The sequence below is a fragment of the Melanotaenia boesemani genome, chromosome 16 (genome assembly GCF_017639745.1).
Source record: "Melanotaenia boesemani isolate fMelBoe1 chromosome 16, fMelBoe1.pri, whole genome shotgun sequence".
Lineage (NCBI taxonomy): Eukaryota > Metazoa > Chordata > Actinopteri > Atheriniformes > Melanotaeniidae > Melanotaenia > Melanotaenia boesemani.
Window position 1 is genome coordinate 828,338 of NC_055697.1, and position 14,703 is coordinate 843,040.

Sequence of the window (14,703 nt, forward strand, 5' to 3'; positions counted from 1 at the left end):
TAAAGTTTCCTCTGGTTAGGCACATTGCATGCCTTGATCCCACAAGAATCTACCAAGAGCCAGAGTGGTGCATCAAGCAAATGAAGAGTGTAGTGCAGACATTTCTTCAGGGCAAGCAATTGACAGGTGGCATTCCAGCTGGTAAGAAAATATATATGTGTAGGGGCAATAGAAGTGGGATAGCCATTCAAATGAAGGCGAAGTTCTGAGGGTGTCATTGATGCTATTTATTGATGCTATTCTACCTTTTTACCCTGTGGTGTGCGGAGTGTTAACAGTTTTGTAGTTATTAAAAAATACTGTGTGCATGTTGGCTCTCTGAGAAGCTGTGATATTATACTTTGTATTATGCTGTTAAGGAGACAGCAATGTGCTTTAATTTAGCAAATTATTATATCTTAATTTCTTTTACAATATTGTAGGTGATGTTATCATGCAGCAGTTTGCATCCTTGACCTCAGTGGAAGGGAGAGCTGAACGTTTCCTGTCCTTCAAACCAATGAAGGAGTGCCTTGATGTGTTTCTTTACACAACCCTCAGAACGCCTTACCCTTACTTACTACGGTTTTGCAAGAGTCTCCTTCTGCTGTCTCATGGCCAAGCCACTGTTGAAAGAGGATTTTCAGTCAATAAAGAGGTGGAGACATGTAACCTCCAGGCTAACTCGCTGGAATCACTGCGATTAGTCTGTGACCAGATCAGCAGTTGTGGGGGTGTTTTAAAGGTGCCTCTGACAAAGGAGCTCCTTGCCTCTGCTTCATCTGCAAGATCTCAGTATAGACTGTACCTGGAGAATGAAAGAAAAATGAAGGAGAGTGCCACACATGCTCTAAAGAGAAAGGCAGCTGAGGAGGAGCTGTTGGACCTCAGAACCCAGCGTGAGGTACTAAGCAGTGTCTGTGAGTCACTTCAAAATGATGCAGACAAGATGGCCGAGCAGGCTGAGGGAAAGGCTGGGTCCAAAATGGCCGAACTCATAACAAAGTCCAACACACTGCGTAGAAGACATAAAGACAAAACAAAAGAGCTCCGCCAACTGGAAGAAAGGATTAAGGAGAAGTCATCACAGCTGAGACTTATGTGACTGTGCCTCTCACAATCTGTGTCTCTTATTCTTTCCACCACTGTCATTCCTTTCTTCTGCCATCATGGTAGAACGGCACACGCTTAGCACCCTGTAGACCTGCATTCAAGGTCAGGAAGGGTGCTCTCTCCTTAGCTACAAGGGACAACTGTTACAACTTCCCTCTGTTAAAATTTAATTGGGGGAAATGTTCAAACTGTTATCTGTTTATTTGCATCAACCAATAAATACCAATTGTTACCACTCTGTGCACTTTGGACAGTTTTTGAATACACAGTGTAAGTTATTGTTAGAAGTGATGAAGATGATGAAATCAGCTGTTCCTTAGACAGTAACTAACGACTTTAGTCAGTGTGTGAGAACGTGTGTTTTGTTTATTATTGTGTGAGTGTGTGACACTTTAGTTATTTTTATGAATGTTTATGGCCTTTTTCAAATGTAATTTGTACCATGGCTACCTTGCCCCCCTTCCTTGTTCAATGTCGTGTAGGTTGTAAAAACTATAATAAAGGTAGTAAAAAGGGTAGTAAAAGGTGGTAAATTCAACTCAAGAATTCCTGCATATACCCTGAACCTGCAACCTTTGGGCTACAGGACAACCACTCTACCCACTGAGCCATGCCACCCCAAGCGTTGAGAGATGTAAACGTTGAGTGATAACTGCCACTGTCCAATCAGAAACCTTAGGCTCTTTCCGACTGTAGGAACCTTTTGCAGTTCCTATAACCTTTTCAGGAACCAGGCCGTTTTTTCGCGCATTCCGACATATAGGAACTAGGGACCAAAGCCCCCAGTTCCTATAACCATTTTAGCTCCTACTCCGAAGCAGGGTCTGAACGGGGTTCTATAGGAACCCTACTGACGTAGGTGTTTGGTGACTGGTAGCTACGCCCCTTGCCAGATTTCCGCATTTTGTGTCCCCGCCACATTTAAAAAACACGGTTGCACATACGGACAAAAACAACAACAGAGCAAGCGATAAATGGACCGACGAGGAGGTCGAAGCTCTTCTGACCGTCTACGCCACAGAGGATTTTCAGAGGTTTTGAAGGTTCGCAGCAAAATATAAAAATATTCCTGACGATCAGCTCTCAGTCAGAGAACGCGGGATAACGTGAAGCAGCGCACGTAGAAAACTCACACAAGACTACAAATAAATTAAGGACCACGACAACCGGAGCGGGACGAACCGAAAAAACAGTAAATTGGACAGCTTGTACCACCGACATGTTTACTCTGTCAACGCCGCAGCAAATGACTCCTGCGTGCGGCAGGAAAAGCCAGTGTGATATGCAGCATATACACACATGTACATAGTTATTTTTGCTCTGCTGTATTCACTATAAAAAATAAATGACTTTGTAAAGAGTCTGAAGTTTTCAGTTTGTGTCTGTTAGATGTGCTTTGGCCACATCTATAAAATATTAGCTAATAAAAATATTGAGTAGTTATTAACTTATCACAGCTATGAAATATTAAATAATCCATCTTTGGTCGCTACATTTTAAGTCTTATCCTGGGTGTAAATTACGTTAGTTTATCAACTTTAAAATATGCTCCATATCACAGAACGAAGTTTATCATGTTTAACCAAGATCTGACACAAATTACACACCTGTAAACATTTCACCACCCTTTTTATATTTTTACCTTCATCTACGCTAAATCTGTGTGACTATGTCCTCATAATTCTAAACCATAAGTCAGTCACAACCAGCCCTTCAGTGATGGATTACTCCTCCACCTTTCTACTGATGAGTCCATAAAACACACAAAGCTTAATAGCAGATGATAAGATCTTTATTTTACACATAACAAAAAATGAAAAAAAAAAAAAATGAAATGATGCATTTTCTATGGAACATTTTCTCTTTAAATGTGTACATCATGTATACATGTATGTTCTATCTGTCGAACTTCCAGAACATGATGCTTATTATGAAGAGGTGTATTGTGATTAGCTGGAAGGCAGGAGGTAAAGCATCCAGGCTGTTCTCCATCTCCTTCAGTATCTGCAGCAGGTGGTTGTGTCCATCCTCTCCAGTGCAGCTTCAGGCAGCCACAGATGTATTGAAATGTCTCCCTGGACATACAGAAATTCTCTGTCCACTGCTCATCGGTAAAATTGAGAACAACCTTTTCCCACTAGTTATCAGCTTTGCTCCGGACCAGCCGGACGGTGAGGAGGTTCAATGAGCTGCAGCAACGTCTGAAACGCAGAACACGAGTTACAATAAACCCGCCGTCTGAAATATTTACTCATAAGACACGTATACAATCGGCGCATGTTTAATAAGTTAAACTTACACGTCGTCTCCTTTGTCTGCGGCGGATCTCCTGCCGCTGGATTCTTCATCTTCTGACTTTCAGGAGCCTTCCAGCCTCGACGTGAGACGCCTGGTTGTATCGTCCATCAGTAACATCTCCATCAAGCAGAGCATGAACACTACGATCTCTTCCTTCTCCATATTAGCTTGCCGTGTTGTTTTGTTTTTAGCGGGTTTTGTTTTGTTGTTATGTGGCGCTAAAGTCACACGCCACTGTCGCAGACGTATGCGTCACATCGGTCCCGCTACCGCCCCCAACTCATGTACGAATGCAACATGAAACAGTTCCCCTGGAGAAGGTAGTTCTTAGAACTAGGACAGTTATTAGAACTGCGTTCTTAGAACTTCTCTGTCGGAATGCGCCTCTTCAGAGCCCCCAGATCTGAAGCTGAATTAAATAAAGGAGATTAAATGTGTTTTCCATGTAAACCTAAATTCGGAATTATTATTTCCATGTAAACGCGAAAGAGAATACTTTCATTCCGAATTATATAATTCTGAAAAATTTTTTCCACACGTTGTCACGTTGCAGATTTCAGCAAGACGATGCTGAACCACATCCTGCATCCATCACAGCAGCATGGCTTCACAGGAGAAGAGTCCGGCTGCTGAACTGGCCTGCCTGCAGTCCAGACCTTTCACCAGTACACAACATCTGGAGCATCATGGGAGCAGAAATCCAGCAACCAAGGTCCAGGACTGTAGAACAGCTAGAATCCTGCATCAGACCAGAATGGGACAACATTCCTCTCCTAAAACTCCAGCAACTGGTCTCCTCACTTCCCAGACGTTTCCAGACATGTTAGAAGAAGAGATGCTACACCATGCTGAACACCACCCTGGAACTACTTTTTACACCGTGCTGAACATCACCCCGGAACTACTTTTTACACCGTGCTGAACATCACCCTGGAACTACTTTTTACACCGTGCTGAACACCACCCTGGAACTACTTTTTACACCATGCTGAACATCACCCTGGAACTACTTTTTACACCGTGCTGAACACCACCCTGGAACTACTTTTTACACCATGCTGAACATCACCCTGGAACTACTTTTTACACCGTGCCGAACGTCACCCTGGAACTACTTTTTACAGACGTGTTCCTGCATCAGATTCACTATCAGCTCATATTTTCCATGAAATGGTAAAATGTCTCAGTTTTGACATCTGATATGTTGTTAATGTTCTACTGAGAATAAAATGTGGGTTGATGAGATTTATAAATCACTGAATTCTGTTTTTCTTTACACGAAACACAGAGACCTAACTTTTTTGAGAATAGGGTTATAAGAAATTCAGACATAATTGTGTTTGGAAAAATGTGCTCATCTGCATAACAGCTTCTATATCCTGTCAAGATATCAACACCCTATAAGACATGTCTGCAACACAGTGTCAGACAACCCCCAACCACCACCTCACTTAACATCATTGCTGTTCATCTTTTTAAAAGTTTGAATATAAGAAATACGACATGTACAGAACGTAGATTTAAGATGATAGTTCCTCGTGTCAGAAGCATGCACTCAGACTAAGAGGTTTGTTTTCTGTGTGTATGTCCTTTGTGCCAGGCAGTTATTTCCAGCGCTGCTCACTGAAATAGTCCCATGCTTTGGTCTGATTGGGAGTAAACAACAAAGCAGCTCCATATTGCACTGAGCAGAAAAAAAGCTTCCAGCACCCATAAAGTGGGACCTCTTGCACGAAGCCCAACTGGAAAAGAACTGGAGTGTGTCAGATAGGATTTACAACTAATTCTTTCCTTTGGCGGGGCACACAGAATTACTTCTTGTGTGAGTGTGTGAATCTCAGTCGCCCTGGCAGGTAGGCAGGTTGACAAAGGTAAAGATGTTGTACTCGATGAGGCAAGAGAAACACAGGAAGACAGAGTAGAGAAGGAGGCACATAAAACCCAGACGTTTGTCCAGCTTCCACTTGTTCAGGTGAACTCCCAGGACCTGGACAGACAGGCAGAGTAAACGTAGATTTTTCTCTCATCAGCCAACAGAATGACACAAGAGTTTAAGTATGAGGAGGCAAAAAGGTGTGAGGATAAAACTTACTGTCAGAAACACCGACGCCAGAAGGAGTCCCACTGAGAAGATAAGCCCTTTGCTGTTGAGTTTGATCTGCAGGAGGATATGTGGTAGGAACATTATTACTAATGCACATTGAGGAGTCTGAATGATACGAGGACATGTTGGTTCCTGCTGAGAGAAGCTCTAATTAGCACTGGGCTTATCCAAACTGTATTTATACTAAGCACAGCTTTAATCATGCTTGATTAGAAAATCTAGTGGCACAGAAAACATCACCAGCTTTCCAGTATGTAGTCTCAAAGTCCTCATTTGTTCTCTGTTTCCTAAATGAATAAAAACTCAATAAATAATTGTGTTTACTTAGTAACAGACATGGAAAACAGATTTCCAGGGGCCTCGTTTACAAAGCTGCTGTACGTTTAAAAAGGGGTGTACATAAATCATGGTCAACATTTGGGATTTATGAAAACCAAACCACCTCCACAACAACTCTGAACCTGCTGTATTCACAAAATCTGGAGAAACGGGAAACTGTGACTCCAACAGCAGAAGAATAAAACAAAACGTTGCAGGAAACTACAAACTACAAACTTCATTGATAATGTCATGCAGCCGTGACCACTTAGCAGAAAATATTTGTCTGGATAAAGTGACCCTTTTAATCAAATTATTTAAGTCACTTGAATACCTCCCACCCCACCCCCATGTAAACCAGACCACCTCTTACTTCTCTTTTTCCGAGTATACATCCCCTCCCCAGGAGAAGCTCCAAGACAGCATTAAACTATAAAAACCTGGCCTGAACATACTCTCCCAGCTGACACAGAGTCACACACAAGTCAACATCTGGAGGGGCAGGTGCTCATCTGGACCATCCAGACCTCCATCCATCTGGGCCATCCAGACCTCCATCCATCTGGGCCACCATCCATCTGGGCCATCCAGACCTCCATCCATCTGGACCATCCAGACCTCCATCCATCTGGACCATCCAGACCTCCATCCATCTGGGCCATCCAGACCTACATCCATCTGGACCATCCAGACCTCCATCCATCTGGGCCATCCAGACCTACATCCATCTGGGCCATCCAGACCTACATCCATCTGGGCCATCCAGACCTCCATCAATCTGGGCCATCCAGACCTCCATCCATCTGGACCACACAGACCTCCATCCATCTGGACCCCCCAGACCTACATCCATCTGGGCCATCCAGACCTCCATCCATCTGGACCCTCCAGACCTCCATCCATCTGGGCCATCCAGTGTAGCACGGCATTCATCAGAAAGAAAAACTGTTAGAAAATGTGTCTTCATGTATTTTTCATCAGCGTTTCTCTGTGTGATCATTGGTTAAGGGAGGTCTGCATAGTTTTCTCCATCAGGATACCACCTCTGCAGTTTCCTGATGGAGAGGTTCACCAGCAGCTTCTGATACCTGCTGTTGCACATCAGTGACTTTAACAGCTGATCTTTAATACAATGCATTTACTCTTTTTGTTTGTAAAAAGATGCTTCTTTTCCTCAGACTGCATGGAAACGGGGACTGTCTTAATAATGTGGTACAACCTCCTTTAATAATTCCTCTTAAATGAAGCTCACATGGACTAAAGATCAAACCTGTTTGAGATTATCAGTGACCTAAACAGAAGGAGAAACAACACAGAAAAACCAAAAACCAAATGTTTCAATGACTGAAATCCTATATGCAGAATATGTGGATCAGAGTGTAAAGCTGCCAGGGTTAAAGAAATGTGCTTACATCAGAGCCATAGTTGATAGCCAGCGTCTTTAGGGCCCAGGGGAGACCGAGCCCCACCAGAATGTCAAACACATTACTGCCGATGGAGTTGGACACTGCCATGTCTCCCATTCCTAAACACAAAGATTTGAATCAACTAAATAAAGGGAAGAAGAAATAGATCAGTTATAGAGAGACAGCATGAAAAGATATCTGGCATTACAAGGCAGGAAGGCTCATGGGGTAGTTTACAGATCTGATGGCATCCCCCTCACACCCCTGTAACAAGTACACACTAACAGCCGTGTTTAAATATTTGATGACAGGAGCAAGAATAAACACAGATGAAAGAATGAAGAAGGGACCGGTCAGCTTTTTCTTTCCCCTTTCTTCTTTTACCGCCTCCCTGCATGGACCACCACCTCTCTCCATTTCCATCTTTGTCATCTCTATCATCCCCCCTCCGTGTCTCCTGACGCTGGCTTCGGTTGTTCGGCTGCAGTCATGTTGTAATCTATGTGTCATTTTTCTGTGTTTGTGTTTGGTTACCTTGCCGTGCTACTATAAGGCTGGCCATGCAATCGGGAACACTTGTTCCAGCTGCCAGGAAGGTGATGCCCATGATGACATCCGGGATACCGAGTGTGTAGCCAATAACTGTTACCTAACACACAGACAAAAACACAGACAGAAAATTCATTTCACCTCCGTTAAAATTATATTATCTATAGTATAGAACAGTGGTTCTCAAACTTTTTACAGTATGTACCACATGAGAAAATATCGAGCTCACCAAGTACCACCATCATGAAAAACCTGAACATACAGTAGCAAACATATTAAGCTATAACATACATAGCTATTAGCTATGGACAGTTCATAAAGGAACTGGGCTGCACGGTGGTGTGGTGGTTAGCACCACAGCCTCACAGCAAGAAGGTCGCTGGTTTGAATCTCAGCTGGAGGGGGAGGTTCGAACTTTGTGGCCTTTCTGTGTGGAGTCTGCATGTTCTCCCCGTGTAGGCCTGGGTTCTCTCCAGGTTCCACAGCTTCCTCCCACCGTTGTGGTTGTTTGTCCCCTATGTGTGGGCCCTGCGATGGACAGGTAACCTGTCCAGGTGTACCTGCCTCTCACCGGTAATGCTTGAATAGGCTCCAGCTTACCCGCAACCCTTAATGTTTAATAATTTTATTAAAAAATATTTATGCCTTTCCTCTAAGTACCACCAAGAGGGCTCTCGCGTACCACTGGTGGTACACGTACCACAGTTTGAGAATATAGGATCTATACAGAAATTATTGTAAACAAGAGGTAACTCAATGCATCATACAGAGAAAGTACCCATCTAAGTATTCCATCCAGTTTCTACACCCGTAAACAAACTAAATTCAGTCAAACTTCTTTCAGTTATTTTTCAGATGGCTTTGAACCAACAATTATTTCTATTTCCATCACTTTGAGGAAATGACAAACACCATAATTGTTTCAAAAAAGTCAGGGGGGTGTTCCATGAAGCTGGATGAAGGGAAAGCCGGGTTTATCTTGATAAGTCTGGCCCATTTAATCCAGAGTTCTGTTCCATCAACGTCGTTTATGTGAATGCCGCTGAGTAACCATGGTAACTGATGCACCAGAACCAGCCTGCTCGGGGCAGGCTAACGTTTAGCTTAGCTTAGCTGTGTCTCAAAGGTCTGATACAGACTCCCTAAAGAAAGTTCCACCAGGTAGAACTGCTCCACCTCATTCTGGTATAAAATAAGAAACAGCTGTTATTACATCACTACTTTGTCTGGAATAATCAATAAATCTGTCAGCGCCATGTAACTAAAGAAACACGACTATACACGTACTGAACATGAAATAAAAAGAACATGGTATTCATTAAAACTAATTAACACCTTATTAACCCTCCCCAGGTTCAGGAACCCGACCTCCACTGTCTCTGGTTGGCTACCAGTAAAACTGGGATCAGCTGAGCCCCGTCCATACAGGCCGAGGGTGTTTAAAGAGAGAGAGAGAGAAAGCTGGTCTAAAGAGATGGACGGAGAAAGATAGAGATAGATAGAGACAGAGTTCCTTTCTGGTTACCATGGCTTGGCCTTTTATTAATGACGGGTTTTCAGGGGGAGGACCACCAGTAGCAGTGGTCTCTGACGTTGTCTTGGTATCTACAGAGCAACATGTTTACAGCTCAACACGTTTACAACAAACATTTCTTCAAAGATACCTCCCACTCTGAGACATGTTCTGGTTCTTTATTTCCACCTGCTGCAGGTACGCTTTGCTGTTAAGATGCTGCTGCTGCCTCAAACGAGGCTTTCCTGATACAGCCTGGCTTTCTGTAGCTACGTTCGTGGAACACCTCCCAGGTCTCTGTGTAAAATTTTAATAGAATGCAGTTATTTCCAAAAAAGAAAAAGTATATCAACCCATATTTTATTATACATAGAACATAAACAACATATGACATGTTGAAACTGAGACATTTTAACATTTCATGGAAAATATGAGCTAACTTTTCTGTAAAAAGTTGGAACAGAAGTAACAAAGAGCTGGAAAAGTGACTAAAAAACAAATGAATGAGCGCCTAAAAACTAATTACGTTAATTGGCAACAGGTCAGCAACTAGGTATAAAAGGAGCATTTCGGAGAGGCAGTGTAGTGACTACGGCATTTAGCCACTCAGCTGGGTAAGAGGAGAGATCCATTTATAATGCGCTTCAGTAAACAATCCAAAAGCCGCCAGTTGGGTGAAGTTCCCGTTTATTTTCATTTTATCTTATAGTATGAGCTGATGACGGCTCACATTTATGATCAAGTTGAAAGGTGATAGCGGTAAAAACTGTGTCATTCTCCCGCTCCCAAGCTAATTAGAATGCCCCACATCACCTGCAGTTTAATACACCTGGTGCACCTCTTTACTGCCACCCAGTGTGATAATACAAACCAAAACATGCAAATGACACAAAAAACAACAAATGGCTCTCATATGTTTACCAGTCTGACTAACTGGGTCTAAAAAATTGTAGAACAATTTTAGTAAAATGTTCCTCAATGTAAAAATTGTAAAAACTTGGAACCCTGGAACTACTTTTTAGACCGTGCCGAACATCACCCTGGAACTACGTTTTCCACCGTGCCGAACATCACCCTGGAACTACTTTTTCCACCGTGCTGAACATCACCCTGGAACTACTTTTTCCACCGTGCCGAACATCACCCTGGAACTACGTTTTCCACATCACCCTGGAACTACTTTTTCCACCGTGCTGAACATCACCCTGGAACTACTTTTTCCACCGTGCTGAACATCACCCTGGAACTACTTTTTCCAGGTGTGCCGAACATCACCCTGGAACTACTTTTTCCACGGTGCCGAACATCACCCTGGAACTACTTTTTCCACCGTGCCGAACATCACCCTGGAACTACTTTTTCCACGGTGCCGAACATCACCCTGGAACTACTTTTTCCACCGTGCCGAACATCACCCTGGAACTACTTTTTAAACCGTGCCGAACATCACCCTGGAACTACTTTTTAAACCGTGCCGAACATCACCCTGGAACTACTTTTTCCACCGTGCCGAACATCACCCTGGAACTACTTTTTCCACCGTGCCGAACATCACCCTGGAACTACTTTTTCCACCGTGCCGAACATCACCCTGGAACTACTTTTTAAACCGTGCCGAACATCACCCTGGAACTACTTTTTACACCGTGCCGAACATCACCCTGGAACTATTTTTTCCACCGTGCCGAACATCACCATGGAACTACTTTTTACACCGTGCCGAACATCACCCTGGAACTACTTTTTACACCGTGCCGAACATCACCCTGGAACTATTTTTTCCACCGTGCCGAACATCACCATGGAACTACTTTTTCCAGGCGTGCCGAACATCACCCTGGAACTACTTTTTACACCGTGCCGAACATCACCCTGGAACTACTTTTTCCACTGTGCCGAACATCACCCTGGAACTACTTTTTCCAGGCGTGCCGAACATCACCCTGGAACTACTTTTTCCACCGTGCCGAACATCACCCTGGAACTACTTTTTACACCGTGCCGAACATCACCCTGGAACTACTTTTTACACCGTGCCGAACATCACCCTGGAACTATTTTTTCCACTGTGCCGAACATCACCCTGGAACTATTTTTTCCACCGTGCCGAACATCACCCTGGAACTACTTTTTCGAGGCGTGCCGAACATCACCCTGGAACTACTTTTTCCACCGTGCCGAACATCACCCTGGAACTACTTTTTCCACTGTGCTGAACATCACCCTGGAACTACTTTTTCCAGGCGTGCCGAACATCACCCTGGAACTACTTTTTCCACCGTGCCGAATATCACCCTGGAAATACTTTTTACACCGTGCCGAACATCACCCTGGAACTACATTTTACACCGTGCCGAACATCACCCTGGAACTATTTTTTCCACTGTGCCGAACATCACCCTGGAACTTTTTTTTACACCGTGCTGAACATCACCCTGGAACTACTTTTTACACCGTGCCGAACATCACCCTGGAACTATTTTTTCCACTGTGCCGAACATCACCCTGGAACTACTTTTTAAACCGTGCCGAACATCACCCTGGAACTACTTTTTCCACCGTGCCGAACATCACCCTGGAACTACTTTTTAAACCGTGCCGAACATCACCCTGGAACTACTTTTTACACCGTGCCGAACATCACCCTGGAACTACTTTTTCCACCGTGCCGAACATCACCCTGGAACTACTTTTTCCACCGTGCCGAACATCACCCTGGAACTACTTTTTCCACCGTGCCGAACATCACCCTGGAACTACTTTTTCCACCGTGCCGAACATCACCCTGGAACTACTTTTTCCAGGTGTGCTGAACATCACCCTGGAACTACTTTTTACACCGTGCCGAATATCACCCTGGAACTACTTTTTACACCGTGCCGAACATCACCCTGGAACTACTTTTTCCACCGTGCCGAACATCACCCTGGAACTACTTTTTCCACCGTGCCGAACATCACCCTGGAACTACTTTTTCCAGGTGTGCCGAACATCACCCTGGAACTACTTTTTCCACCGTGCCGAACATCACCCTGGAACTACTTTTTCAACCGTGCCGAACATCACCCTGGAACTACTTTTTCCACCGTGCCGAACGTCACCCTGGAACTACTTTCTTTCCACCGTGCCGAACATCACCCTGGAACTACTTTTTACAGGCGTGCCGAACATCACCCTGGAACTACTTTTTCCAAGTGTGCCGAACATCACCCTGGAACTACTTTTTACACCGTGCCGAACACATCACCCTGGAACTACTTTTTACAGACGTGTTCCTGCATCAGATTCACTATCAGCTCATATTTTCCATGAAATGGTAAAATGTCTCAGTTTCATCATCTGATATGTTGTTTATGTTCTACTGAGAACAAAATGTGCGTTGGTGAGATTTATAAACAATTCTATTCTGTTTTTCCTTACAGTTTACAGACTGTCACAACTTTTTGGATATTGGGATTATATAACAAAATATAAATGTCGAGAAAAACTCTGCAAATCAAACTTGTGCACTGAAATCCATGTTGGTGGGCTCTAAGATATGATGGGGATTTACAAAATATACACATCTTGCCTATTAACATATCTGTTTCTGTTACTTGTAGTTGAAGTAATAATAAAACATTCAGGACTAAAACAAATAATTATAGTTCTCTGTGGGACATTGTTGTTCTTACCATCCAGACCATGATGTAGGAGAGGCCAGCGATCCACAGGGTAGAGGAGACAAAGGACAGCATGAAGCAGTTCTCCCAGCGAGAGGTGGAGCAGTTGGGGACAGTGAAGTAGAGCAGCAGGCACAGAGGCCAGGCCAGCAGCCACTTCATTTTGTCAAAAACTCCCCCTGCAAACAAACAGGGCAGAGCGTTACAGTGGCTCAACACTGGGAGGAGACACGCAAGGACAACTTTAAATCCAGTTTATAGCCCAAGAATAAGAATATTTTCCTGTCTGATTAATACATTTTAAAATTCAAAAGTATATCTTACTTCATTGCTTTAAATAACTGAGACAATCCACTTATATTTAGCTATATTTATATATGATTTTTGCACAACACGTCAAGCACGATTTGAATGGACAAATAAACAGTGAAATAAGAAAAGAATCTGGAGATACTCCCAAAAAAATTTCCTTACTTTTGTGCTAAGTTTAATATATTCAACTGTATACTGTATAAGAAAAAAACAGCCAGTAAAAACAGCCTGTTTTTTAAATAGGTGTTAGATGTGGAAATGTTTGTCTTATCAAATGTATATGTAAGGATGATGATGTTGTAAATGTTCAACATCCTGAACTCCTGACCACAAAATTTTGTTTTCATTCATGAAAAAAATTGAATTTGTAGCAAATCAGCCAAAAATAAAAATAAAATAAAGCACCTAAATGAACTGATTAACATTTTTTATGTTAACATTCAAACATCCAGCGTCAGTCTTTATGCTAAGCTAATCTAACTGCCTTCTTCAGCCCAGCATCGGCTCGGTTAGATGGTGGTTCACCTGGGCACTGGAAGGGTACAAAGGGTCCCTCTCCATCCTCTTCCTCTTCCTCTTCATCATTCTCATTGTTTTCGTTGTCCTCGTTCTCCGTCTCATTCCCAGCCTCTCGGTCACCATGATGGATGCTGACGCATCTCTCAGCTCCAGACAGCTGCTTTTCTGTCCCCCACCTGCTGCTGCCTTTCACAGCCACGTCAGAGTCGCCGTTGGTTAGAGTCCGTGTGCTGATTAATCGCTGTCTCTGTAAACCGCAAACATCAACACACATCATCATGTGTTATATGTGAATCATACATATCTGATACTCGTCTTCTGGGGAAACCATTTTATGCAGGTACACTGGGACTTTAAAGGACAGGTGAGTGGGATCAGGTGTGGTTTTATACATGATGATATTTCTTAGTGTGGAAACTTTAAAAATGTTGTGACTGTGCCTTCTTTCATTGTGTGAATGCCTTGAGGCATTCACACTATAGTTTTCCTGTTTTTTTCTTTGGCACTTTTCACAGGCCGCAATTTTTGACCAATTTCAACAATTTTGGTGTCAAAATGTTCAGCTCATTGAGGACATGTGTGCTATGACTTTTGGCATGTGGCAATGTTATACTGTATTTTATATGAATTTATGAAAAATGCACATTTTGCCATACACATGAATGGGAAATCACTTCAGCTCATTCAAAAACTTCTGCTTCTTTCAACTCCTACTACTTTTACATACTTTCAGCTAGAAACACCATTCAAACTTTAAACAACTCACAACAGATTGGGCTATTTAAAAATGACTTTTTTTTGCCGATATGTTTTACGGTTTTGGAGTTATGGAAGTTTAAAAATCATCAAAATCTTGATTTTCACCAAAATCTCTGTCACTCAAGCACACTGTAACTTTTCAGCCTGCTCTGCCACTCAAACAAATTCTCA

General features: G+C 43.0%; 1 protein-coding gene across 1 annotated transcript in view; it reads right to left on the reverse strand.

The window, feature by feature from the left end:
* Positions 1–5,227: 5,227 nt before the first annotated feature.
* Positions 5,228–14,703, reverse strand: part of LOC121655186 (sodium/potassium/calcium exchanger 3-like) — a 150,348-nt gene continuing 140,872 nt past the window's right edge. The window contains exons 13-18 of the mRNA XM_042009661.1: positions 13,780–14,020; positions 12,955–13,121; positions 7,753–7,867; positions 7,225–7,337; positions 5,483–5,548; positions 5,228–5,377 (exon numbers count right to left, since the gene is read on the reverse strand). Coding sequence (XP_041865595.1) covers positions 5,228–5,377; positions 5,483–5,548; positions 7,225–7,337; positions 7,753–7,867; positions 12,955–13,121; positions 13,780–14,020 — 852 coding nt within the window. The remainder of the gene's footprint in view (positions 5,378–5,482; positions 5,549–7,224; positions 7,338–7,752; positions 7,868–12,954; positions 13,122–13,779; positions 14,021–14,703) is intronic.